The 24,793-nt window shown below is 52.9% G+C and overlaps 1 protein-coding gene across 1 annotated transcript in view; it reads left to right on the plus strand.

The window, feature by feature from the left end:
• The window catches only part of NCOR2 (nuclear receptor corepressor 2), a 177,727-nt gene that overhangs the window by 134,210 nt on the left and 18,724 nt on the right, over nt 1-24,793 (plus strand). Inside the window, exons 18-29 of the mRNA XM_054392833.1 lie at nt 250-397; nt 2,768-3,323; nt 9,071-9,191; nt 10,122-10,362; nt 15,019-15,174; nt 15,700-15,839; nt 15,919-16,024; nt 16,702-16,806; nt 17,702-17,805; nt 20,182-20,332; nt 24,042-24,194; nt 24,581-24,667. Of these exons, the coding sequence (XP_054248808.1) occupies nt 250-397; nt 2,768-3,323; nt 9,071-9,191; nt 10,122-10,362; nt 15,019-15,174; nt 15,700-15,839; nt 15,919-16,024; nt 16,702-16,806; nt 17,702-17,805; nt 20,182-20,332; nt 24,042-24,194; nt 24,581-24,667 (2,068 nt within the window). The remainder of the gene's footprint in view (nt 1-249; nt 398-2,767; nt 3,324-9,070; nt 9,192-10,121; nt 10,363-15,018; nt 15,175-15,699; nt 15,840-15,918; nt 16,025-16,701; nt 16,807-17,701; nt 17,806-20,181; nt 20,333-24,041; nt 24,195-24,580; nt 24,668-24,793) is intronic.

Genomic DNA, 24,793 nt, shown 5'->3' on the forward strand with positions numbered 1-24,793 from the left:
ATGCTTGCTGCCTTCTGTGGCTGGAGCTCCACGTGCAGCCAGGTTGGCCACTGCACAGTGGTCCATGTTTTTTGGCTGCTAGGTTTCCAGCAGACGAATGTGGTACTGAGGACTGATATTCAGAGGGTTTACTTGGGGAGGGCTGTGGCAGTGTTAGCTTCCTTTTTGGTTCTTCAAGCAGAACCGTCACTTTCTGCTCCCACACAACTGCTCTCGGGCTCTCCTCACCATCCTCTGCCTCTTCCCCAGGAGAAAGAAAGGAACGCCAAGAGGAAGAAGAAAAAAGGCGCTGCCGTTCAAAACGAAGAAGCCACCTTCCCTCCTGCAGCTGAGGACGAGGAGATGGAGGTGTCAGGGACGAGTGGCAATGAGGAGGAGATGGCTGAGGAGGCAGAAGGTGAGCAGGGTTGGGGCTGTGGTGGGCAGGGCTCTGCTCAGCATTCCTAGCTTCACTGCACCACACACGGCACCTCCAAGGCTGCAAATATCAGCGCCCACGGCAGGGTCACCTGTCACACCAAAGCCACGCCAAGGTGAGGGTGTCCCACAGCACAAGGCACTCATGGCATTTTGGATGCCTCTGGATTTCATGCTTGTAAGGAGTGTCCTGGATCACTGCTCTCTTCTGTGTCTGTCTGGACAGATGGTTATTTTTGGGAGCCCTTTCAGTTGCTGGTTTCCATCAGCAAACTCTCCAACAGCACCCAGTTTACCAGGGCCTGGCACACTTGTGAACTCATGTAAATCACATTTCATGCTCTTTTCCTCCAAAGGAGAGTCCTTGCACGCTCAGCAGGTTTAGGCAGCCACCGCTGGGGTGCTTGAGGAGCTTAGCATGGGTTGAAGGAGGGATAACCCACCAAGGTTTGCATTTGCCTATCTCATCAGGACATCACTGCCATCACTGCCCCAGGCAGTGGAGCCTGTGCTGTCAGAAAAGGCAGGGGAAGCCATGGTCTCCCACCAGCAAGGCTGGTCTACCTTGGTGGGTCTTTTCCTCCTCCTTTCCCTTTTAAGGCAGCATTTTTGTCCTTTCCAGCCATACCAAAGAAAGGAAACAACTTAAAAGTGACAATTTTCAGCTATTTATCGCTTAGAAAGCGCAGCAGTGAGTTTGGAGAAAATGTGCATAATTTTCCAACAATAGCCCCATTTGACTTCTGTCAGAGTAATTTAATAACTTAACCAGCACTGCTGGCACCATGCTGGTTCCTGGCCTTAGCACCCAGGCTAATGGGACTGCAAATGGGAAATCTTTTCAAATTGTCCTTGCAAGTGACTCATTACAAGGCAGATTCCAGGTAAATCTTTGTGCGAGGTGATACGTGACTCAGAGGTGCAAAGCAAAAGCAGTTACTGCTCTTTGTAAGAGTGCCTGAGAGGAAACATTGTGGTTTGGAGATTAGAGGCAGATCTCTTGACATGCTCCTGAGCTTTCACTCCAAGGCTCTTTTCATATTCTGCTGGGCTGGGCTACAGAGCTGGAGGAAAGCCTAAGCAGGGAGGATGAGGTGTCACAGGCACTGAAGTGTTATGCAGGAGATGGCTACTGACACTAGGGTGATGTTTGAAGAGGCTTGAGCAATAGCTTGGAGTTGAGGGGCCGTGTGGCTGGCCATGGATGCAGACTTGACACAGGGTTTACAGCGTAGACCACAGACTCAGCATCTGGAGGGAGTGTGCTGGAGCCTAAAGCCTGGTTGAGCCTGGCATAAGCCACCACTGGATGTCTCGGCATGGCATTCAGGGTAGCATTGTGTGGCAGTCATGGAGAGTTTGGCCAAATGTGCTGTAAACCTCATTCCTGGGTGGGTGACAAGACACCTCATGGCTTGGTTGCAAGTAAAGGCTGAAGAAGACTGAGATTCTTGATAAGCATGGCACATTTTCCTGCCAAGGAAGGATGGATGTGCTCCAGTGCACAGCTTTTGGGACACAGTCCCTCTGTGCCAGTGAGCTCACTGGTGCTTGAAAGCTGCTGTGGAGAGAGACAAACCTGAGAGCCCTGCCCAGTGAGAACGTGCTGAGATGGGACCATGGAAGTCTCCTGGCGCTCCTTGTTCAGCTCCTGGCTGTTTGTCTGGTGAAGGCTTGGGTGGAATGATCATCTCCACAGCACCTTCATCTGCAGTGGTGCGTGGATGCTTGTGCTTCCAGTTCACTTCAAGACATTGGTGGCAGATTTGAGAGTGATCCTTTCCATGTAATAATTAACCTGTCCTGCAGCACTGCCAGTGCTTTGTTTTCATTGACCATGACCTCCTTTCTTCTGCCACTGGCAGCTTAAATAACAACAAACACACGGTGTTTTGGGATGGCTCCCAGCTGCCCCCAGGGTGGCAGAGCCAGGGACACAGGCGACGTAAATCAGCGAGCAGGGTGCCAGCAAGGGGTCTGGTCCCTGGGGAGCAGAGCTGATCCAGAGCTATGGGTGAGAAGGGAGAAGGTCCTGTCCTACAGATCAGGCCAGCAGCCAGGGTTTTGTCTTAAACTCCAAACTTCCCAGTTGCTTTGTCTCCAGGCTTTGGGGCTTGTGGCTTTGCTTTTGGCTGGGGGTTAACATTTGTTGTGATGGGCAAGCAGAGAGTCCCCCACAGCATGCCTGAGCTGTGGATCCCGGGATCCCAGTACAGCTTTCCCAGCCCTGGGATCGTCTCCCCCTTAGAGGAATGAGGGCGTTCTCCTCCCAAGGGAGGGGGTGGAGGCAGCGATATGGGAAACGAGAATCTCGGGCTGATCCTTATTTTTATTTCTTCCCTTTGCTCAGCTGCAGTAAATAACAGCTCCGACACTGAGAGCATTCCCTCGCCGAGGCCCGAAGCCAAAGAAGGAGGCGAAAACGGGGCCAAGGCACCACCCGGGCCAGGAGGTGACTCCGGCGCAGAACCGGCAGTCAAGTTGGAAGAGGCTCCAATACCCACTGATGCTCCTGCTGCTCCCCCTGCCAACCCAGCTCCTGCTGCCAGCCCTCTGCCGGAGACAGCTCCTGAGCTGCCCAGCAGTGAGGAGAAGGTGCAGGAGGACTTGGTGGTGGACGTGGTGAAGACGGAGGAGCCGGAGGAGAAGGTGAGCGAAGAGCCCTGCAAGAGTGAGGTGAAGAAGGAGGAGAGCGAAGACAGCCAGGAGAAGGACAAGGGGAATGACAAGACGGAAGAAAGTGGCGTCAGTGGTGGAGGGACAGCGGGGACAGAGGGGACGCCCAAGGCTGAGAAGAAGGAGAGCCATAAAGGCAGTAAAGGCCCCGGGGTGAACCCTGACAGTGACTCCAGCGCGACCTGCAGCGCAGACGAGATGGACGAGCAGGATGCTGTGGACAAGAGCAGGTAGGAGTGGGGAGAGAGGTGGGCAAGGTGTATGGCCTGAAGGCCAAAGAGCATTTCCATTGTGTGCTGCAGCACCCGTGTGTACTTCCAAGAGCTCTTGGGAATATCAGTGCTCAGATGCTCCCCCAGGTGCAGGGACATGCCTGACTATGTCCTCATGTGGCCATGATCCTTTGGCCGTCCACTTGCAAAGTGGCCATGATGCAATGTGATGTCTCAGCATGTGGGTGCTACTGGGCAATGGCCATAGGCAGGTGCTGGGTGCAGAGCTGCTGCATCTGCTGATGGCAACCCATCAGAGTAACACAGAGGAGCAGGATGTGCCCTCAGGTACAGTGGATCTCTGCAGACGTGCAAGCTGGTTTGCCAGCATCTAGAGCTGGGAACAGTTTCATTCTGAGTTGGCACTGGCAAGAGAGAAGTCAGGTCAGAGACATGTCCCCAGTGCAGAGAGTGCTTGCCCTGAGTTGCTGCTTTGGCAGAGATGCTGCTTGCATCTGTAGGGGTGAATTATCGACCTTTACATGTAGGCTGGGTGACCTTTCCTGGGACCGTTCCACCAGGTCTTCATCTGAGGTGCTGTAGTTCTAAGCCCTCCACCCACCCATGGGGCCAGCAGTCAAGGGCATCTCTGATCCTTCATGTATGATTCTTGGGACAAAGAAGGAAAATGCCGTCCTCTTCCTTGGCAAAATGTTCTGCTCCCCTCATGGATTTTCCCATAGAACCTTCCCCACCCAAGAGGGTCTCCTGGTTTTTAAAGAATATGTATGGTTACGTGCATCCTTGTAGTGCTGGTTTCTCTAGTGGATCCTGCTTCCATCCTGAGTCCATCCTGCTATTGCACACAAACATCAGTCCCTTCCCACGTCAAAGCTGGGATGGGGCTGGAGGTTGGCGTCCCACATCTTTCATCCCACATCTCTCCCGTGGGCTTGTAGGGGGCAGTTTGGCAGCAAGGTGGGTGCTGCCGGGCTGGGCAGGCTCCACACAGCACCATGGACAGGAGCTAGTTATACAGAACCAACTGAGAAAAGTAGCAGGACAGTGCATTGGAATAGGTTGCCCAGGGAAGTGGTGGAGTGACCATCCCTGGAGGTGTTCAAGAAACATGTGGATGTGGCACTTTGGGACATGGTTTGATGGCCACGGTGGTATTAGGTTGATGCTTGGACTCAGGATCTTAGAGGTCTTCCCCAGCCATAACATTTCCATGATTCGATGACACACCCTGGTATGTCTTCACCACCCCTACACCCTCCACGCTTTGTTCCTTGTGATGGGTGCAGGAGCCAGTGGTTGAGCTCTGCTCATGCAGGAGCATCCTCTGTGCAGCTCCACTGCCCCAGGGGAGCAGCTGGAAGCAGCACTGATGATGCCAAGGGGTGGTGTGAATGCTGCTGGCCTTGGCCCCATGACAAGATTGAGGCCTCTTGGCTGCAGTGCTCCTCTCCAGTGGTGGACAGAGTCCAGCACCACCCCTCCCCACCCTCTTCTCCTTCCTAGATGAGAGCAAACCTCCCAGCAAGGGAGAGAGGCCAACTGGGCTGTAGTGCTGAAACTGAACAGTGACCCAAAGGAAAACAGGACAGCCTCAGCTTGCACCAACTTCCCAGCAGTGGAGCAAGTTGTCTTGGGGACTGACTTTTTCATCCCCAACTCCTCGAGGAGTCAGCCTCTATCTCACTTGTCAAACAGTTACCAGCATCCAGGAATATTAAACATTAAACAGGTGTCCTGCAGCTCCCAGGCCACTGCTCTTATCCGATGTGCTGGTGAAACGTGGGTGATAGCAGAGCGTGCCGGTGCCTGGTGCTGCCCAGCCTGGCAGCCCCAGGAGCGCCTGTGGGGTCAGTCTGCAGCAGGTGCAGAGCTTTCGGCTCCATTGTGCTGCCGCCATGGGCTCTGTGCCCTTGCCCAGCGTAGCTTTGCCCTGTGGCACTGGCAGTTACCGCAGCCCCGCTGCCGCAGTGTGACTCGCAGTGAGCAGGCCGAGGCTGCCGAGATGCCGCGTGAGCCGCCCCGTCACCGCATCACCCGATGCTCGCCCGCCCACCCAGCCCCGGCAGGGCGTGGGTGCTCTTCCCTGTGCCTGTGAAAGCATCAAGCTGTCCGTGGCATCTCCCAAAAGGAGACAGAGGGTGGTTGGGGTGTCCCCAGAGTGAGAGGGAAGTGGTGTAGGGTTGGCGTGAGTCTTTTTTGGGTCCTGCCATTCACATTAGCAAAGAGGGCAGGTTCTGACTAGATACAAGGAAGAATTTTTTTCCAATGAGGTGGTGAAACCTTGGCATAGATTGCCTGGAGAGGTGGTAGGTGCTTCATCCCTGGAAACACTCCAGGTCAGGTTGGACAGGGCTCTGAGCAACCTGATCTAGTTGAAGATGTCCCTGCTACCTGCAGGAGGGTTGGACTAGATGAACTTTAGAGGTCCATTCTCACCCAAGCCCTACGATGATTCTGTGAACGAGAAGTCTAAGATGAAGAGGTGCAGCCTTAACTCATCAAAGCTGATGAGTTCCATGCAGCATGTGCTGCAAAGAGGGCTGCTGCTGGTGCTGCCAGTACCTTGGTTCAGCAGGAGGTCACACCAGATGGGGACACAGGAGGGAGGCCATGAACAGTCACTCACATCAGACCTGCAGTGCAGAGAAGAGACACCTGCCCAAAAGCCTTGCCCTGAGCCATCCTGTGCCACATGTCCTGGTTGCTAACTAAGCTCTAGGTGCAAGGATGGTACTGGGACAGCACTGTGTTGGTGCTGTGGCCCCAGTTTGAAGAAGCCCATCAGGAAAATCTGGTAGCCATCACCTTTACACAACCACTGCCTGTGCAGGGCACTGCGTTTGGCTGGATGACATGTCAGTGTGTTGGCTTGTCTGGCAAAGAAACTGGTTCCCCATGTCTGTGGTGGAAGGTGAAGGGTTTTGGGGAAGACCTGCCCTGATGACCCCCAAAGCTTTGTGCCTGGGAGGGGACATATCCCCACTGGTGAGGCTCAGCCATGCTCATGCCAACCCCTTTCTGCCAAAACCCTTTATCCATCCCTCCCAACACCATCACCCATGCTCAGGATCTGATGGTTGGGTTTGGGAGGCCCTGAGTTGGTAATGGGATGACGAGCATTGTACATCCAGTGACTTCCAGAGCAAAGCACCCAGCAGTCAGCCCTGTGCCCAGTATAAGGTCTGCTGGGAGGGACATAGTAAATTATGCAATTTGCATATAATGAAGACTGACTCTGGCTTCCTAAGCATCAGAATCCCAGAGGGCATTAAAAAAGCTGGGGTTCTTAAAGTTTGCTTAAATGGATGTTAAGGGTGTGTGGATGCATCTCTGCAAGCACCACAAGTGCCCAGGGTGGATATGGGGTGGTTGCTCTTCTAGGGGCTGCTAGAGCTGGCAGGGCCCAGGGAGGTTTAAGTTGGACATTAGGAAAAAATTTCTTCCCCAAAACGATTGTCAGGCCCTGGCCCAGGCTGCCCAGGGAAGTGATGGAGTTTTCATCCCTGGATGGTGTTAAAAGTTGTGTAGGTGTGGTACTGGGGGACATGGTTTCGTGGTGACTTGGTAGTGCTGGGATAATGGTTGGACTTGATGATCTTGAAGCTCTCCTCCAACCAAAACGATTCTGTGACCTTGCCTTCTGCTCAAAATCCCAGCCTCTGGAAAAGCAGGCTTTTTAGCCACACATCCCACAAGAATCACTGCTGGGAGGGGCAGCGGTGCTGAGCACAGCCATGGCTGCTGCTAGGATCTGTCCTGCACCACTAATGGTGGCAGTGACATGGAGCTAGGCCAGTGTTGCCAAGTCAGTCACCTCCTGGTGAGCACCAAGACATGTCTCAGCCCGAGGGTGACAGGTTACTAACCTGGCAGCATTGGTGTCAGGGCTGAAGTGGCAGGAGAGGAGGTCTTTGTCGACACTGCAGCCGAGCTGGCTGGCAGCCTGCACTGGCTGCTCTGCTGCCCAAGGCCTGGAAAAAAAACTGCCTTGATTTAAAATAATTTTATAAAGATTGGCTTCTTTGGAGCAAAACCAGAGCAGAGCATGGCCAGGGCTTCAGAGCATGCTGTGAACATGGAGTCTCCCCAGCTTGGCAGCCCAAGAATAACAGTGCTACAGCTCAGCATGGCGTTAAAGGTCTCAGGAGTGAGTGCCAGGTGGCCTTGTCCCCAGCCATGTGTCTCAGCAGACTTTGGGGCATTGCATCTTTTGGAGGAGCCCTGTTTCCCCCCCAGCATGGCTTCACAACACCCATGTGGCTCCACAAGCAGCCATCATTACAGTTATTTGGGGAGCAGATCAGATTTGCTGTCCTTTGCCTGCCCTCCCTGGGTGCCTCACCAGAAAACCCTGGTCCCGGTCTGGTGGTGGATCTCCCTCCCCTCCAGTGCTGGGCACTGTGGAGAGCAGGGTCTGGGGCTGTCCCAGCACCATGAGTTGATTCCCCGTGCATGGCCCCGCCACGCTTGTTTATCCATGCAAGGGTGAACATGGGATGACCTTGAGATTTATAGGCTGAAGAGAGCAGTGAAATAACAGCTAAAATAAACAAATCAAGCTGTAAAGCTTGAAAACTATGAACTGGCTTCAACAAATTGCAGTCAGAAAGGAGAGAAAGCAGAGATGGGCCCAAGATATGTGGTCCCTCAGGGTCTCAGCATGGGCTCAAGAGCTGGACACACTGAGGGCTTGACCCATGGGCTTTGCACGCCTCCATCTCCACCCCTTCTCCTGTCACTATTTCCTCAGGGGCTCAGTATGGCCAGTTGAGTATCTACCAGGCAACTCAAACAGCCAAGGGAAGAGGAAATGGAGAGGGCACAGGGCTGCACAGCTGCTGGGCTGAACACCAAATCCCATCCAAATCCAGCCTCTCATCTTTCAAGTGATCCAAGCACCCTATCCATGTGCACATAGTGGCTCACTCAGGCTTTAGCACCTTGATAGTCCTTGAAGAGGAGCTTGAGGTCTGTCCTGCGCTCCAGGCAAGCACCATGTGTGAGCTCTGGAGGGTAGCATGATGCCCAAATGAAATCTGAACTGGTCACCCTGCTCTTTAACTCTCAGCTCCAGTTCTCCCTCAGGTTTATTCTGGACAAGACTGGATTTGCTGGAAATAGCATAGAGAATGAGGGAACAAGGGCTTGAGAGCCTGTTCAGCCAGACATAATGGTCTCATCTGAGCTTGAAGCCCCGTAATGGTTGTCTTTGGAAAGCTGGATTTGAATCTCTTTCCCTCTCTCTGCCTACTCTCAGCCTCATCATCCCACAACAAAGTTGTCCCAGTTGGTAGTATGGCATTGCTGGGCTGAGTTGCATTCCTCTCTGCCTGCTCTGGCAGGCCAAAACAACCCAGGGACTCCTGCAGCCCACCAAGGTGGAGACTGAGACACCTCCCCAGCAGCTATGGGTCCCCTGTGCTTTGGGCAGCATGGCAGGTTTTCCTACTGAGCAACTTTCTGTTGGACAAGTGTCCTCATGGTGGATGCTGAGATCTTTGGAGTGGTAGTTGGCACCTATGCAGGCCTGGGACCAGGGCAGCAGCTTGCAGGACTGGAAGCCCAAGTCCACTATGTGTTCAAGAGTCTGAATTCCCAGCAGCAAGCAGTGGTCCAACGTGCTCCTCTCCAGTGAGCAGAATGTCCTCTAGGCTCAGGAGCATAAAACAGAGGGGTGCAGGGGGAGCGGTGGGACATGAAGCTTGTCCCTGGCATTGCCCAACTGATGTGTGTTTTGTGTGCAGGTTGCTGTCCCCCCGGCCCAGCCTGCTCAACACCACCAGCGATGCCCGGCTGAACTCCTCGCCACAGAAGCCGCTGGACCTGAAACAGCTGAAGCAGCGTGCTGCTGCCATCCCTCCCATTGTGAGTACCCCACCAGAGAGGGATGGGACTGGGAGCATGATGTCTGTGTGTGCCTTCTGCATGCTCTTTCACTGGGCTGTGTCCTCTGTGGCAAGGGTGTGCTTGTCCCAGCTTGTGGTCTGCTGCTGTTCATGCAAGCTCCACAGCAGGCAAGGTGCTCTCCGTGCAGTGTGTTCCCAGCTGCTGGAGCAGCTCTGCCAGTAACACTTGGATGTCCCTTAAGCTCTTCTATCAGAAAGTTGTGGGAGGCTTGAGCAGAAAAAGCTTCTCATCACCACATGACTACTGCCTCGCGTTGCTTTAAAAAGCAAGTGTGCACCTTCCCAGCTTCTCTTCATCTCATGTGCTTGCAGGATACCATATAAGAAGCATCTATGCTCTTTCTCAACCAGAAGCTCTGCCTCGTGCTCCTTTTTGGTCATTCAGTAGCTGTATACTGAATGAACATGTCTTCTCCAAAACTGATGGTTCCTCCTAGTGCAGTGGCTTGGGTTGTGACAAAAGCATCCTGGTATCTCCAGGGTCAGCAGCAGAGGAGCAGCATCACAAGTTGGACAGAGAGGAAATATCTGCTTTGGGTTTTGAGTACCAAGGGAGGACCCATTGCTGGTGCTCTTCCAGTTTCCCATGTTACAGTTTTAAGATGTGGCTGCTGTGATGTAATTTCTGGCAAAAGCTACAAGCACTTACCTATAGATTAGATGTTTTAGAGATGTTTTAGAGATGGGACTCTCCTGTAGTGGCACCAGCACTGGGCTGATACTCTTTATTGTGGGCTTTTTTTAATCTCCAGTGGCTGGTGAGCTTTGGACCCCTGTTTGGGATGGTGAGACTTGCACTGACAGTGTGGGGCAGGTGCTTCTCATAACACCTTCATTTCTCCAAGACTGTTATGGATGACAAGTGTCACCAATTCTTATTGCTTTGCAGATTTCTGAAGGTTTCTCAGAGGGGATCTTGCAGAGCGGAAGCACGAAGCCTCAGGTGCCTCCCCATGCCTTGGCCCTCTACCAGCAGCAGATCACAAAAGCCCATGAATCTGCCCGTGAGGACATGGCCCCAAGCAAGCTCTCACAGTCCCAACAGCAGCAAGCTGAGAAGGAGCAGCAGCAGCAGCCAAGCAGCAGTCCCAGGGGAAAGAGCAGGAGCCCTGCTGTTGGTGACAAGGAAGGTAGGGACGCGCGCGTGTCGGTGCACGTTGATCCATGGGGGAATGCCCAGTGTGTGCCTGTGCAGCTGTACATAGCCAGCAGCCTTCCTGCTCTTTGCTGAAAGCTTTCTTTGGCCCTTGAAGGCTCTTTAGTAGCATCTTAAAGCAGGAGGAGAGAGGCATGGCTAGTCTCTCATGTTCATTAGACAGTACATCATGTCTCGTTGAGCCCACAGCAAATGTGGGGCCAGCCTGGAGTGCTGGGGAGGTGAAGATTGCCTTTATTAGCATCTCTGCCATTCACTGGAGAGCAGAGGGGCCTGGAGGCATGCCAGGGCTCTGGGTACAATGGCTCTTTTCTACCTTGCTGGCTTTCTATAAAGAATGCTTTTAATGCTCAGCAGGGACCATTATTTCATTTTAAATCAATGCTAATACTGTGACTCGCAGTCCAAAGGTTCCTGTAAAGATTCCCAGTGCTTTCTCCCCGGAATAGCTCTGATGTGGTTTGGCTGCCTAATGAGCAATTCAGAGTTTCCCACCATAGAGTATCTGAAGCATTATTAGCTTGAGCACCTGGGGATCAAGGTTAAGGAGAGACGGGAAGTCCTGATGAGACTATCCTCTAAATGTGTTTTTAATCTGACTGTCAGAGTCTGTTCCAGTTCAGAGCCTGTGTCCGTGCCCCTCACAGCCAGCTTGCAGTTCAGCTGCATGTGAAGATGAGACACTGTCACCAGTGGCACAATCAGAGGAGAAGGGAAGTTGGGCTGGGTGGATGTGATGTCCCCCAGTGCTGAATCGTGCACAGGGATAGGCATGGCTGCAAAATTGACCTGCTTATGTATGGAGATGGAAGGTGGACAAGACTACACTGATGAGTCAGATTTGCCCTGGACCTGGGTTCTGATCTTTGCTGGAAATTCTCTGCACTAGTTCACCCTCAGGCAGCCAGAATCTTAACAGCCTGCACTGCAGTGTTCAGGCCCAGGTATTTATTCTTCAAGCTGTCATGTCCCTCTGCACAGAATGATGTGCTTGCAAGAAGCATTGGTTGCTGGTACTCGGCCAGATTTTCTTTCAACAATAAACAACACTGTGTGCATCACACCTTCAGGATGGTTTGCATGTAAGCAAGGAAGGTGACTGTTCACCTTGAAAGAAAGGGAGTTCCCCCTGAGGGGTGATGTTGCCACCCATGAAGTCCCATCTCCAGCTGATCTCATCCTGCTGTGCTCATGTTTGCTGCCCAGGCAGAGCACTTCCCCTCCAGCTCTTCCCCCTGCAGAGGCAGGTAATCGAATTTGATCTCCTCCTGTGCCATAATCCTGTGCGGATCTGGTCTGGCACAGCTCAGCTTCCTGGTGAGCCGGATGGCATGGCCAGCACTCAAATCCAGAGCTCTGCATCACCAGCCTCCCAGTGCTGCAGCTCCAGCTTCCTCCCGGCCACAAGAGGATAAGGAGATGAGGCAGATTTGTGTGTGTTAGGTACAAGGCAGGGTTTAAGGGTTGGAGATGAACCATGCTATTCTGTGAGCTCTCAGCACCATTAAATGCAAGGGTTTGATATACTCGGGTGCATTCTTTATGGCTTTGTTCTTTACAAAGCACTTTATTCTCTCCTTTCACATCTCTCTAGTGCTCTGAGTCTTCCATGGTAATGAATCTAATTACACCTCCTTGTATCCCTGCAAATGTCTGAGAGGTTTTGGACCACAAGCATGTGATCTCCAGATCCTGTGTGCTGAGTTGCACATAGCGTCTAGGGAATCATCTCTGTTTGTGATGGGAATGCACCTCCCATTTGAAAACTAGCAGGTTTGTGATGAGTCACCCCAAGGGGAGAAATCAAGTTTCCCAAAGCCCTGTATGGATCAGCCAGCAGGTCAGTGCTCTCTGCCTCTTGGAGCAGATCCCAGCTGTGAATCAAGGGTTAGAAGGGAGGAAGCCAGATAGTCCTGGCAAGTCTATGTATGTCCCGTCCCTCCTGTGCTGAGCTGTCCCAGTGCAGGGGCACTCATCCAGACTGCAGACATTGTGCTGCCACACAACTTCTACGTGGACCTTGCATCAAACAGGAGTGTCCAGCACAGCCTGCAAACCCTTCAGGAGAGCAGTCCTGTGCCACCTTCTAGCAAGGAGTCAGCTCCAGCAGAGCAGGTACTCCTGTTCCTCCCCTGCTTGATAAGAGCACTTGAACTCTTGCAACCGCTCCAGAGATCAACATCCTTCACAGTGCTGTGGATCTGCATCAAAGCCAAGTCTTGCACACATCCTGCCTGCAGCGTTGGCTGCCTCGCAGCCACTGGCTGGGGCTGTATTGACTTGGAGGGCAGCCAGGCAAAGGCTGCACCTTCCTGAGCTCTGTGCCCTCCCCTTGCCTTCCAAGAGGAGCTGTTAATGGCGGGGCCAGGCAGAGGCAGGCAGCTGTGCCCAGATCTCCCCGGCAGGCAGCCGGATCCCGGTATCTGCTGCCGAGTCGCCGTCGGGCATGTGTTTGGTTATCGCTCGGCAGTTCGCAAGCCAGCGGCGTGGTTTGTGTTGATTTAGTTGTGTTTCGTTTGGCCTTTGTAGGCGGTGGGGAGCCAAGAGCATTAATTTGGATGACGGATCATATAAACTCTGACTCCTTCACTCCCATTCCAGGGGCTTGATAAACAGTAATAGGAACTCTCTCTTCCCCGTGTAAGTGCTATTTTATCAAGAGCTGGCTGAGTTATAGCCACCCGCTAATGCGGGGGCAATTAGGAGCTGGCTGCATTTCACAGGCTGGGGAGGAACACAGGGGAGGGGCTGGCTCCCACAGGGAGGAGAGGAGGAACGGGGCTCTCCAAGAGCCATCCAGGGTGCACATAGCCTTGGCTTGACAGTGCCTTGGCGTCGGTGAGCATCTTCAGCTGGGGCATCCCAGTGCTGGCCGCCCCCGCATGAGCTGAGCTGAAGGGGAGAAGTCTAGGTAGTGTGGACATGCCAGGGGCTCTCCGACATCTGGAGGAGGTGCCTGGATTCCCCCATACTGGAAGGATAAAGGGATCCTGTCTGGGATCTAGGATGGGGAGAGAAGAGGCTGCAGCCAAGGTCCAGCCCCACCAGGTTGCAGAGGTGTGAGTGCTTGGACACCTCTGTGTGCCAATAATGGATTTCCTCTCTCACTGAAGGGGACAAGAATAATCTCCCAGCTTCTGAATACACTGAGCAGTAATAACGATAATGCAGTAAAGCCTCATTAAATTGGGCCTCTGATAATCTACTTGCCCTATTATTAGGCTTAGCAGGATTTAGGCATCTATTTTTATCAAAAACTGATGGTTAAGGGCTGGGTTCATTTGTGATTGCTGTAGTTCACTGTCCAGTTTCTAATTTCTGGCCAATGCAGACATTACAGAGGTGGGTCTGGGGAAGAAGGGCAGTGCAAAATTAAGTGTTTATTGATTACCAACAAATCCTTCCAAACCTGCCGGTAATCCATCCAGAAAAGGCTGTCTCATCCCTCTGCTCAGCAGAGCCTGAGGATGCACTTGGCCTGGAGCTGGTGCAGATGAAGCCCCTCTTTTCCCTGGCATCCTGCAGAACATGGCAGGCTTTGGGCATCCCCAGCGTGACAATGCTACTATTAAGCACTTCTTGGCCTGCAACCAGCCTTTTCATAGCCAGGGTGAAGCCAGCTTGGCATCCAATATGTCCCAAGACAGATCATTTCAGGCAGCTTTCCTGCCTCCGGCCCCACTGCCTTGCAGAAGACCAGCAAGCTGCCCCAATCCCTGCAGAGGCATCTGATTGTCCTGCAGAACCTGACTTGATCTTCATTTGCCTTGTTGCTCTCGTACAGCATGATTGTCCAAGGTGCTTGGAGAACATCTGCACATTATTCCCTTGCTGTCCAAGAAGCTGATGCCATTATTCCTGGCTGCTTCCCACCACCTACAAATAGTTTATAGGCAGCAGCTGTCCTTTAGGAGTGGCTGAACTCTCATATCCTGATGCAGTGTAGGAATGAGCTTGTTCCCAGTGTGATGCTGCATGGTGGTCTCTGGCAGTGGTTTGGGGCTCTCCAAGCACCCCATGCCTGGCTGTATACTACAGACCATGTCACCAGCAAGCTTGTGCCTCTGCTGGGTATCTCCCCCAAGCTAGAGGGGACTTTGGTGCCTCTTGGCTTTAACCTCAGTGAAAGGTTTGGCAGGATCATGGTTAATCCCCCCAGCCCTGCTATGGTGGCTGATGCAGAGCTCTGGGCACAGGCAAGAGCTGCCTGGGAGCAGTTTGCACATGGCCGGGCCCTGATGAGAAGCTGAACTGTGCACGTATCCCAGTAACTGCCTGCTGGGGTTAGCTACTACTCTTCCTGCACCCTGAATGCCATCTCTCCTCGGTGTCCATGGAGGTCCTGGCTGGCAGTGACACCAGCAGAGTCACCAGCATGGGCATCTGTCCTCCCTGCTGCGCTAAGCATCTGCATCTGAGTGAAATAAAAGTTGTCACATCCAAGCAGTGACACCAAGGGTTTTTCCTTTTGGTTTGGTTGGGTAATTCAGCCCTCATCTTGTGGCTGGGCAGGACTGAACTGAAGCCACTTCCCATAGGAGCTGACTCTGCCTTCCCTGTCTGTGCCTGTGGGGACCTCTGACCTGAGGGGACCTCTGAGTAAGCTGTTTGCTTTCTGTTTCTCTTGCAGAAAAGTCTGTGCACTTCCCATCCATCACAGAGGCTCAGAAGCTGAGTGCAGAGCCGACGGCCACCTCCTGCTGGCCCCCTGTCCTGTCCTACCCCCGGGATGTGATCAAAACCTCTCCCCAGGCAGAGCCCCACTTGTTTCAGTACAACCCATCAGGCAAGTAAAAGCCATCCTGCCCTCGGGTCAAGCACAGAGGCTGTGCTGCAGCCACATCACAGCTCATGCTCTTAAATTAGTGCAACTTTTCAGGGAGGGGGTAAGAGAAAGGGTTTAACAGAATCCTGCTAACACCTTGCTCTGCCCCAGCACTGAGCTCCCCTGCTGGTAACGCAGGGATCTGAGGGTGGCCCCACAAGTCTCCCAACTGTGGCCAGGGCAGATCTGGAGACATGCTTTGTCACAGAACAGTGTGGGTGCTCCCTACACTGCCCTTGGTGCCAAGTCAGACAGGTTTTATACCTCTCTGCACTGTCCGTTTCTGGCTGGTGGAGGGCAGGCAAGTCAGGCACAGAACATCCTCAGGCTGCAGAGGAGACAGGGCAGTTGTTTAAATGATTCCAGGCCTTTCCAAAACAACTGTGTGACTTGGCTGCTAATGCAGGCTGCCAGCTGGTCAGTTCAACGCCTCCAGTCCCTCTCAGCCTTCCCTGGGTCCTGCTAACACTCATGTTTCCCACACAGGACACCCCATCCCTCTAAACCTGCATGAGAGCTCTCGCTCAGGGCTGCAGAGACTGGCGAGCATCTCCAACCCTCCTCCCCTGATCTCCTCCACCAAGCACCCCTCTGTGCTGGAGAGACCTGTTGGATCCATCTCCCAGGTAGGGTATGGGATGTGGACAGTGGGGATGCCTGACAGGGGCAGGCAGCCACTCCGTGACCTCTTCTATCACACCACAGGGTATGCCTATCCAGCTCCACACACCTTACAGCTCTGAGCATGCCAAGGTCCCTGTCGGCTCCATCACCATGGGCTTGCCACTGACCATGGATCCCAAGAAACTGGGTAAGAAATTGGGAGGCAAGTGATTTTTCATGTGCTTCAAGAGCAGCAGGAGAGAGGTGAGCTTGATGGCATCGTAGGGGAAACGAGGAGTGCAGGCCGCAGCAAGGGAGTACAGAGGGACCTGCTAAGAGGGTGAAAGGATTAGTCCATCAAGAGAGCAGAGACATAGGGAGCTGAATTTGTGCAGTATAGGAAAGCAGCAGCTCGGTCAGGGCCTATAAATACCCTCCAGCTAATACTGTGATCAAAGGAAGGAAATATATTGCCCCTCCCCAGGTCGGTGGGATAAAGAGTAAATGGCCTGAAGTGAACAAAGAAAGTGTTTAGTCTGCAGATTTGGAAGCATTTCTTAACAGCAGGAGGGGTTGGAGCAGGACTGAGTCTGGGGAGGGAGGAGCTAGGCCCTGTGTGCGTGGGTCCCAGTATAAACCAGCACTGGATTTGCAATGCCAGCCCCGCTCCTGGTGCAGGCAGCACCCAGCAATGCCTTTGCCAGGGCGACAACAAAGATCTGGCTTTGCTGACGAGTGGCTGTGCACTCTGCTGCCTGCCACAGCCTTCCCAAAGCAGTGGGGATGGCAAAGGTGCCAAGGAGATGCCAACCTAGGGCTGGCAGAGATGAAAGCATGTGGCCCCATGCTCTGCACCTACTCTGATATGTGGTTAATGTTTTCCAGTGCCTTTTCCTGGAGTAAAGCAGGAACAACTTTCTCCTAGAAGCCAGGCGAGCCAGCCGGAAAGTCTGGTTCTGCAGCCATCCCAGGAGGGCTCCATCCTGCGGGGTGAGGAGCCGGGGGTGGGAGGGATGCTGGCACTGCCAAGCCTAGCAAACGCTGCACTGGCTGTGGTTGCCCAGTGATTTCAGATTTGGTTTCTGGGGTTGTGCCCAACCCAAGTGATCTCTTCACCCCTTTTCTCCAGTGTTGACAGTGAGGTGACAGATAGATCTGTCCAGTGTCTCAGTGTTTCTAGCCATCTCCCCGAATCAAGGCCTTGTGCATTGATCCTGGGAGAGGGTCTGTGTTCAAGGGGCATCCCAAAATCTGTTGGTTAAGACAAAGTGAGACCTATTAAAATGCTATTAATTGGTTTTCAGGTTCTTCACTGCTGCTGCTGCACAACCTCATTTCATTTAAATCTATCCCTCCCTTGTTTTTTTCACCATTAGCTAGGCAGAATAAAATAAATGCAGAGGTGTTGCTTTCAAGTGCAGATCATGATTTCTGAAACCCCCCAACCAGGGTAGTGGGATGCATGAGTGCAGTGAGCTGGCTCCAACCCAGCACAGATAACCAGCAAATGAACTTCAACCATCCTGAGCTGCATCTGACCAGAGATCTGCTCTGATCACATCAGCAGAGGCTGAGACAAGCTGTGCTTTTTCCCAGGACCATAAATCTGCCCAGCCCTTCTGTGAAGCAGGGAGATGAAATCCTTAAAATAACCCATTTTTAACACCTCCCAGCCCCAGGCTTACAGGGCTGGGTCCCTTGGGACAGGCTGGGAAAGCCTCTGCAAGGCATGGGATTTGACACTGTCATCTCTTGGAGAGCTTCCCCTCCAGTACCTTAGCTTGGTAGAGATGAGGTCGAATCCTGCACTTAGGAGTCTCAGCCCCCACAGGGTTTGGCTGAACAGCAAGTACAGCCCCTAGCTCACTGTCTTTGTGTCCTACAGGTACTTCCCTCAGCTCTGCCTCAGGAGGGAGCATCACCAAGGGAACACCCACATCCAGACCCCCTCCAGAGTCATCCATCACCTACCGAGGGTCCATCACACACGTAGGTCCCTCATCTCCAGCAGGTTTTGCTTCCTGAGTGCTGGCAGCTGCAGCTTGTGGTGCTGGATGCAGGGACCCAGAAGTTTGTGGGCTGCACTGAGTGCACAGCATGGGGCTGAGAAGTGGGGATCTCTATGATGTTTCCATTCCATGGAACTTTTTGGAGATATTTGCAGCCAGAGCCTGTGCAAACAGCCTCCTCTTGAGATGACACAACCCTGTCCCATGAGCTGAGCCTGCAGAAGAGCAGAGCTCGACAGGCAGAGATGCAGATCTTTACAGCATATCTAACCCCCTTGGCTTTTTGTAGCTGTCAGAAAATGAGGCAGAAGCAGCTTTAAATGGCTCTGGGAAAATAATCTTGCCAGTGCAAGCAAGTGGAGCAGAGAGGAGGAGATGGGTGATGGGCCTAGGCCAGGTGGAGGAGACAGGGAGGCTGTGAGGTTCATGTAAGGTAGCAAGGTCTCCTGCTGTGCTGCACTGGGGTTCCTGGCCAAAGGCTCTCTGGAACAGGAAGGTACTTTGGCCTTAATCTCCACCATCCATCTTCAGAAGAGCAGCTGGCAAGCGAGCGATAGGTTTTTGCAGTGTGAGTTATTGCTCATCTGGTAGCAGAGCACAGAGCATGAAAAAAAGCCAGCACTGCTTCCCATGGGGATTTTATATGGCCATCATTCAGATATTTAAAGACACTCACAATCAGATTTTTGCTTCCCTCCTTCAAGGAGGGTGACTATGTTCCCTTTGGCCATGGGGACCTGAACCTGAATCCAGGCCTAGAGCAAAGGCTTAACTTGCCTGGTGCCCTACATCCAGCAGCTGCCAGGAGCAGATGCTCAGGGTTGTAAATAACCCATCAGAGCAACTGCAGGCTCCATCCCCTCACATGCCCCTGCAGCAGCTACAGGAAGCAGTGGGTGGGCATGAAGAGCCTTGAGCACCACATGCCAGAGATCAGATGCACAGAGTTTGCTGAGACACTATTCTGCATCCATCAGGATTGCTTTGACTTGGAATTAAGGTTCCAAGCCCAGACCCAGTGTATTAGCTGTCTGTCATGCTTGCCCAGCAGCCTGCATCCCTCTGCTCCTGCTGGGGGGAAGGAGCCTCCCGATCCAGCAGCAGCTCTGGGTACCAGAGCTGACATTTGATCTCAGATTAGTCATCCAGTTCGCAGAAGGCAGATCTTGAATATATGCTCTCTGCTCTGAAGCCATCTGTCATCACTTGCTTTCAAATCCCCTCTGAGCACGTCCGCAGAAGGCAGATGACTTACCTGGGGCTGGCAGAGCCATTCCTGGGTGTACTGCAAGGGTGAGCCATCAGATCATGGAACGTGCATGCTGACATGTCCTGGCAGCTGCAGTGGGGTTTTGGAGACCACTGGTGCTCAGAGGGCTTGGGACAGAGTAGGGGCATCTCCAAGTAGGGGTGGGGAAATAGTCTGCACTGGCACAACCTGGAAGCACCAGCAGAGCTGGCTGGAGCATTGCTTCCCCAGGGTTTCCCATGAGCCATCAGTTATGGGGGTTGGTGAGGTAAAATGAGCAGAGTTTGGAGGGTGTCAGTCTTGACTGTCCCCTCACAATGGCTGTTGCCTCTCACCACTGACAAGTCATGATGGCAGAAAGGTGTTAATCACCAGCGACATCTTCAAGGACATCCAGCTCTGGGTATTTTGAAGGGGATTCAGAGAGGGACAGGTGGCTGTGAGTTGTGTCCGTGTATGCCTCCAGGGAAAGAAAAGTTTTAGTCACAGCAGTTTGTGTGAGGAGCCTGCTGCTGTTTCCATTGGCGAGCTAACTCCCCCAACCTGCTCCAGGACCGGTCTCACTGATGCCTGCCATCTCGCCTGGGCGTGCTGCCAGCCGCCAGCTCTCACAAGCAGGCAGCTCTCTGAAGGTCACACTTGCTGCCAGCAGATGTGCCCGGGCTAAGCAGGACATCTCTGTGACTCCTGTTCCAGGCTGGGCGAACAGGCTGCAGGGATAAAGCTAATGCTCAAGCAGTCCTTGCTGTCACCACGTTGTGCCCAGAGGGGCACCACCCTGTTCCCCCTAAACCAGTGGGGCGGACATAAGCCAGGTATCTCCCTCCAAACCAGGCAGGGTGAGAGAGAGAGAGCTGTTATTTTGGAGGTGTGCACGGTCCTCACCCATCACCTCTTCCCAGCAGCCCGGCACAGACCACGTCCCTTTTTACCGCTCCTCGTTATCGTCCTCATCAATAATTAAGCTGCGAGTGGCTCGCTGTTGGCTGCGCCGGGAAGCAGAGGCCGGGCGCGCTCAGCCTCCCGCGGGGAACAGCCTGTCCCTGCGCGCGCGCTCACTTAATTGCTTGTGACACTGTTAAATATGGATCTTGGTGGCTTTCCAAGGGCACCCCGGCAGAAGTGCTGTACAAAGGAACCATTACCAGGATAATCGGAGAAGACAGCCCCAGCAGAGCAGACAAGGCAAGAGAGGATGCCATGCCCAAAGGCCATGTCATCTACGAAGGGAAGAAAGGCCACGTGCTGTCCTATGAGGGTAGGTTGTAATCCTCTGCCTTTTGGGGGCTTTGTGGTTGGCAGTCGGGAGGTATTTGAGGGAAGGCTGATGAGGTGCAGCGGGCCAGCCTCACGTCTTTGCTTCCATTGGTGTTTCTCTCCCTTCCCACCCTGCCTGCCAACAGCCTGGCTGTTTTCCTCTGTTCTGTGTGGTTATCTGGCCTTAGAGGTGGCTTTGCCAGCAGGCAGGGGCATGATGGAGTCATGGCTGTGGCGCAGATCTCTGGTTTTGGGGAGCAGGGACAAGTAGGGGACCACATGGGAAGGTATTCCCTTCATCCCTAGCACCCCTGTGCAGGAGGATGTGAAAACGTGATGAGAGCATCCCCAAGCTCTTGGGCCAAGGTGTGGGTCTCAAGAATCTGCAGGATGAAGGCAGAGCAGGTAGTTTGGCATAAAGATTTATTTGGCCGGCCTACCCGCATGTCTTGGGCACCATAGAGCTTTCCCAGCATGGGACTGCATTGCATGAGTCCTCCTGGGCCAGGCAGCACTCTTCCTTGCTATACAGCATCAGTAGCTATTGGAGGGGTGAAGCCATTCCACATCCCACAAAGTGTCTGGTGGGTGAATTTGACCTGTTGCCAGCTGCTATCACCTGAAGGCACTGAGGACCCCAAAAGGACCTCCCCAGAGCCCTATCTCAGGTGAGAAGCTGTCCCTGGCACAGACAGTGTCACTTGTTGACTGGGATGACCCTACCTGACCGGGGAATGGTGCCAAAAGAGTATGGCAAAGCAAAGCTGGGCAAGCAGCTAGGCCGCTCCTAAGGGGGCCCTGAAAGACCCAAAAGTCATGCTGGAGCTCACACCCCTGCTGTGCGGCAACACGCTTCCTTGATAAATGCCAGCGGTGCCTTGCTGCATTGGCGATGTCAGGAGACTGTCACCAGCTACTCCCAAGGACCTTTCAGGGCAAGGCTCTGCACCATGCTTCTTGCCTGCCCTGTGGAAACCAGCCTGTCCCATGCATGCCTGCCTTTGCTGTCAACTCTAGCCCAGATAAAAAGTGTCACCATGGGAGATTTGTGTCTGGGTGCCCTTTGGGACAGTTGGCAGGGCTCGGACCAGGGAGGACATGGGAAGCGTTTTGGGACTTGTTTGTGCAAGAAGCTATTTCAATCTCCTTTTCCTGGGCTTGGAGTCGAATGAGGTTGATCTCAAAAAGGGTGCCATCAGGGGAGAGATGGGGAAGGCTCCTGCCAGCAAGGGCTGCCCATGGCCAGAACTGGGATCCTGACCAGCAAAGGAGACCTGCAGACCAGAGTCTTTCCTGTCGCACACACTCATTGGTGTCACCCCATCTCCATGCCTGCAGCCTGAGCCCATTTGCTGTCATCCTACCCCCATGGACATGGATGAGGAATTAATTTTTTCCTCTCCACAGCAGCCTTTTCCATGCTTGATGGCATTTATCTCATCCTGAGTCATCTTGCCTGCTTCTGCAGCCCAGCCAGCCCTGCTGCTTCTCTCCTCCCCACCCCAAGCAGCCTGATGAAGCTTTGCAGTCCAGAGCAGAAAGAGTTAAAAAAAAAAAAAAAAAAGGAAAGAAATTAAATAAGAAAACTGAAATTGTTGGTGATTGTGAGTTTTGGCAAGCTGAAAAAAAATTGCAAATTCTTTAGTGTCATGAGGGTGCTTAAAATAAAAGAGCTGTAATGAGGCGAGATCCTGGAGCATGTGCAAGCTGAATTGTGCTAGATTGGTTATTCTCATCCCACACATGATTGCTGGTGGCTTCTGCAAGGCAAGGGCCGTGGCTTTGGAGAGGCTTTCTTTCTGTTTAGTCTCTCTTCTCCCTCGTGCCCTCCCCCTGCTTCCCAGCAGTACAAAGGGTGCCTGCGGCCACGTCCCCTCCTGCAGGAGGGCTGGTGGCAGCAGATGTGCCTTGATGACAGTGTGCAGGCACATCACCCTGCGGCTGCCACAAGGGGCTTGGCTGCTGCTGAACGTCACCCCTGGATTTCTCCCGTCAGATGAGTCTGAAGTGAAGGCTAGGGGACAGATCCTCCTCTTGTTTCCCCGCACGCAGCCCCAAACACTTTCTGCATCAAGTGGGTGCTGATTGTGGAACCCAGCGGTGGGTGTGAGGTTGTAATAATCCCATTTTATTAATTACTGGTTTTGCCTGAGAGAACTTTTGTTCCCAGCTGTCTGTGATGGAATGAATGTTTTTAACTTCTCCTCCATTTTCTCTCATCATATAACCACCTTCTCTGCCCACAAAGAGGAGGATCAGGGCGCTGACAAGTCTCAGCAGGGTTGGGCAGACCAGACTACGGTAGGGTAAAGACATTTGTCTCTCCAACACAGAATCAGAAAATGCATTGTGTTGAAAGAGACCCTCAAAGGTACTCCCAGCATCCCCACTCAGAGCTTACTGCATAAACACCAGGCAGCTGAATCAGAAGTTGCCTGCTGAATTCATAGCCCACCACACTTGATGGATGTCCATCACCCAGGATAGATGTGATGCTACCCAGCATGGGCAGGGTTGTGCTTGCAGAGGGGTGGGCATGTAGCTTAGGACAGTTCTCCACTGTTCATCTGCAGAAGAATCTGCTCTGGGTTCAGATGAGGAGGTAGTAAGTGGTATCCCATCACACTAGTGGTTTGAGGTGGGGAGTTTTAGGTTTCCCAGTTCGAGAGACACAGAAAGGGATGTACCAGAGAGGCTATAAAGATGACGAGGGGACTGGAGCATCTCTCTGATGAGGAGAAGCTGAGAAACTGGGGCTGTTTAGCCTGCAGAAGAGAAGACAGGGGATCTTCTCAATGCACATCAATATATAAAGCATAGGTGTCAAGAGGATGGGACCAGACTCATTTCACTGATGTCCAGTGACAGGACAAGGGGCAACGGGCAGAAACTGGAGCACACAAATTTCCACCTAAACGTACATTTTTGTCCTATGAGTCTGACAGAGCACTGGATCAGGCTGCCCACAGAAGCTGTGGAGTCTCTTCCTCTGGAAAGATTCCAAACCTGCCTGGGCTTGATCCTGGGCAACTTGATCTAGATGGAACCTACTTGAGCAGGAGAATTGGACTAGAAGAACGCCAGAGGTCTCTTCCAACCCCTCACCATGCTGGGATTCTGTGGTTCTGTAGTGCTTGCTCTATCAGTCCTGCGTGGGACTTTTCACCATCTCTCCCAGTTCTTGTGTGCACTCATTGCTGTTTCAAAGGAATCATTCCAGTGTTGTCTTTCTCCCCCTTTCCCTGATCTTCTCACCCAGGGAGTGTCTCAGCAAATGTTGATGCTGGCCAAGATCCCAAACAGTAGGTGTCTAGCAAAAATCAAAACAAACGGGGAAAAAAAATATCCCCAGACCCAGAGGGCCAAGTTCAGTGGAATCCCAACTGTTCCCACCAGCACCATGCTGACTCCAGGCTGTCCCCTTGCCCACATGATGGTCCCCAACAGGGAGGGAGTGGAACGTGACAGGGCGGATGCTCCCACCCAAGCAGGAGGCACTGATCTAGAGTCTGAGGCAGGCAGGGAGGGGAGAAAACACCAGCTGAATTTCTTGGAAGCCAACCTTGTGCAATGTTTCTGGTGTTGCTGAGCAGTGACTGATGCTGGGGTGGGATTTGACCTTTCAGCAACACACACAAACAGCAGTAAACACCCTCCCAGTGCTGACTTTCTGGACTCATGATGGTGCTTCTTGGTGTTCCCTTCCCCAGGTGGAGTTGCTGCTTCTCAGTGTCCAAAAGAAGACAGCAGGAGCTCAGGAACTTCACATGAGACCACAGGAACCAAGAGGACCTACGATATGATGGAGGGGAGGATCAGCCGGGGCTTATCAGCCCGTGATACCTTATCTGCCAGCATTGAAGGTGGGTCTGGGTGAAACCTATTATCCGTGCCATGTTAGTAGTGACCTGCAGAGGCCCCGTCTTGTCCCTTGTCTACATGATACACCTTCCCATGCCCATGTTCTGGCCATGGTTAGCTGGTATCCTGCAGCATGTCAAAAGGACAGAACCTGACCAGCATAGGAAAAGAAGGGACACAGCATCCCAATTGTCTTCCATTTCTGTCCTGGGGGACCAGTTTCAGGGGTACAATAAAGGAAGCACATTTGAAAAAGAGATATCAAGTCATTTAGAAATTGTTGATGTTTTCCCTTGTTGTCTCAGGAGTCCCTGGTATCAATGTCGCACATTTGTTGTAGACAAACTTCTATGCCAAAACCCAACTTTCTCCCTTGGATCTGTTCTAGGTCTCATGGGTCGAGCGATCCCTCCAGACCGACACAGTCCCCATAACCTAAAGGAGCAGCATCACATGCGGGGCTCAATTACACAAGGTAAAGCCTGTGTGCAGAAGATGGCCATGGCCAGAGACAAAGTGGGGAAGCATCTCACAGGTGTGAGATAGGGTAGGAGGAAGCAAGAACAGGCACATCAAGGTTCAGCTGCAAATCTTTGCAGCC

The sequence above is a fragment of the Indicator indicator genome, chromosome 26 (genome assembly GCF_027791375.1).
Source record: "Indicator indicator isolate 239-I01 chromosome 26, UM_Iind_1.1, whole genome shotgun sequence".
NCBI lineage: Eukaryota > Metazoa > Chordata > Aves > Piciformes > Indicatoridae > Indicator > Indicator indicator.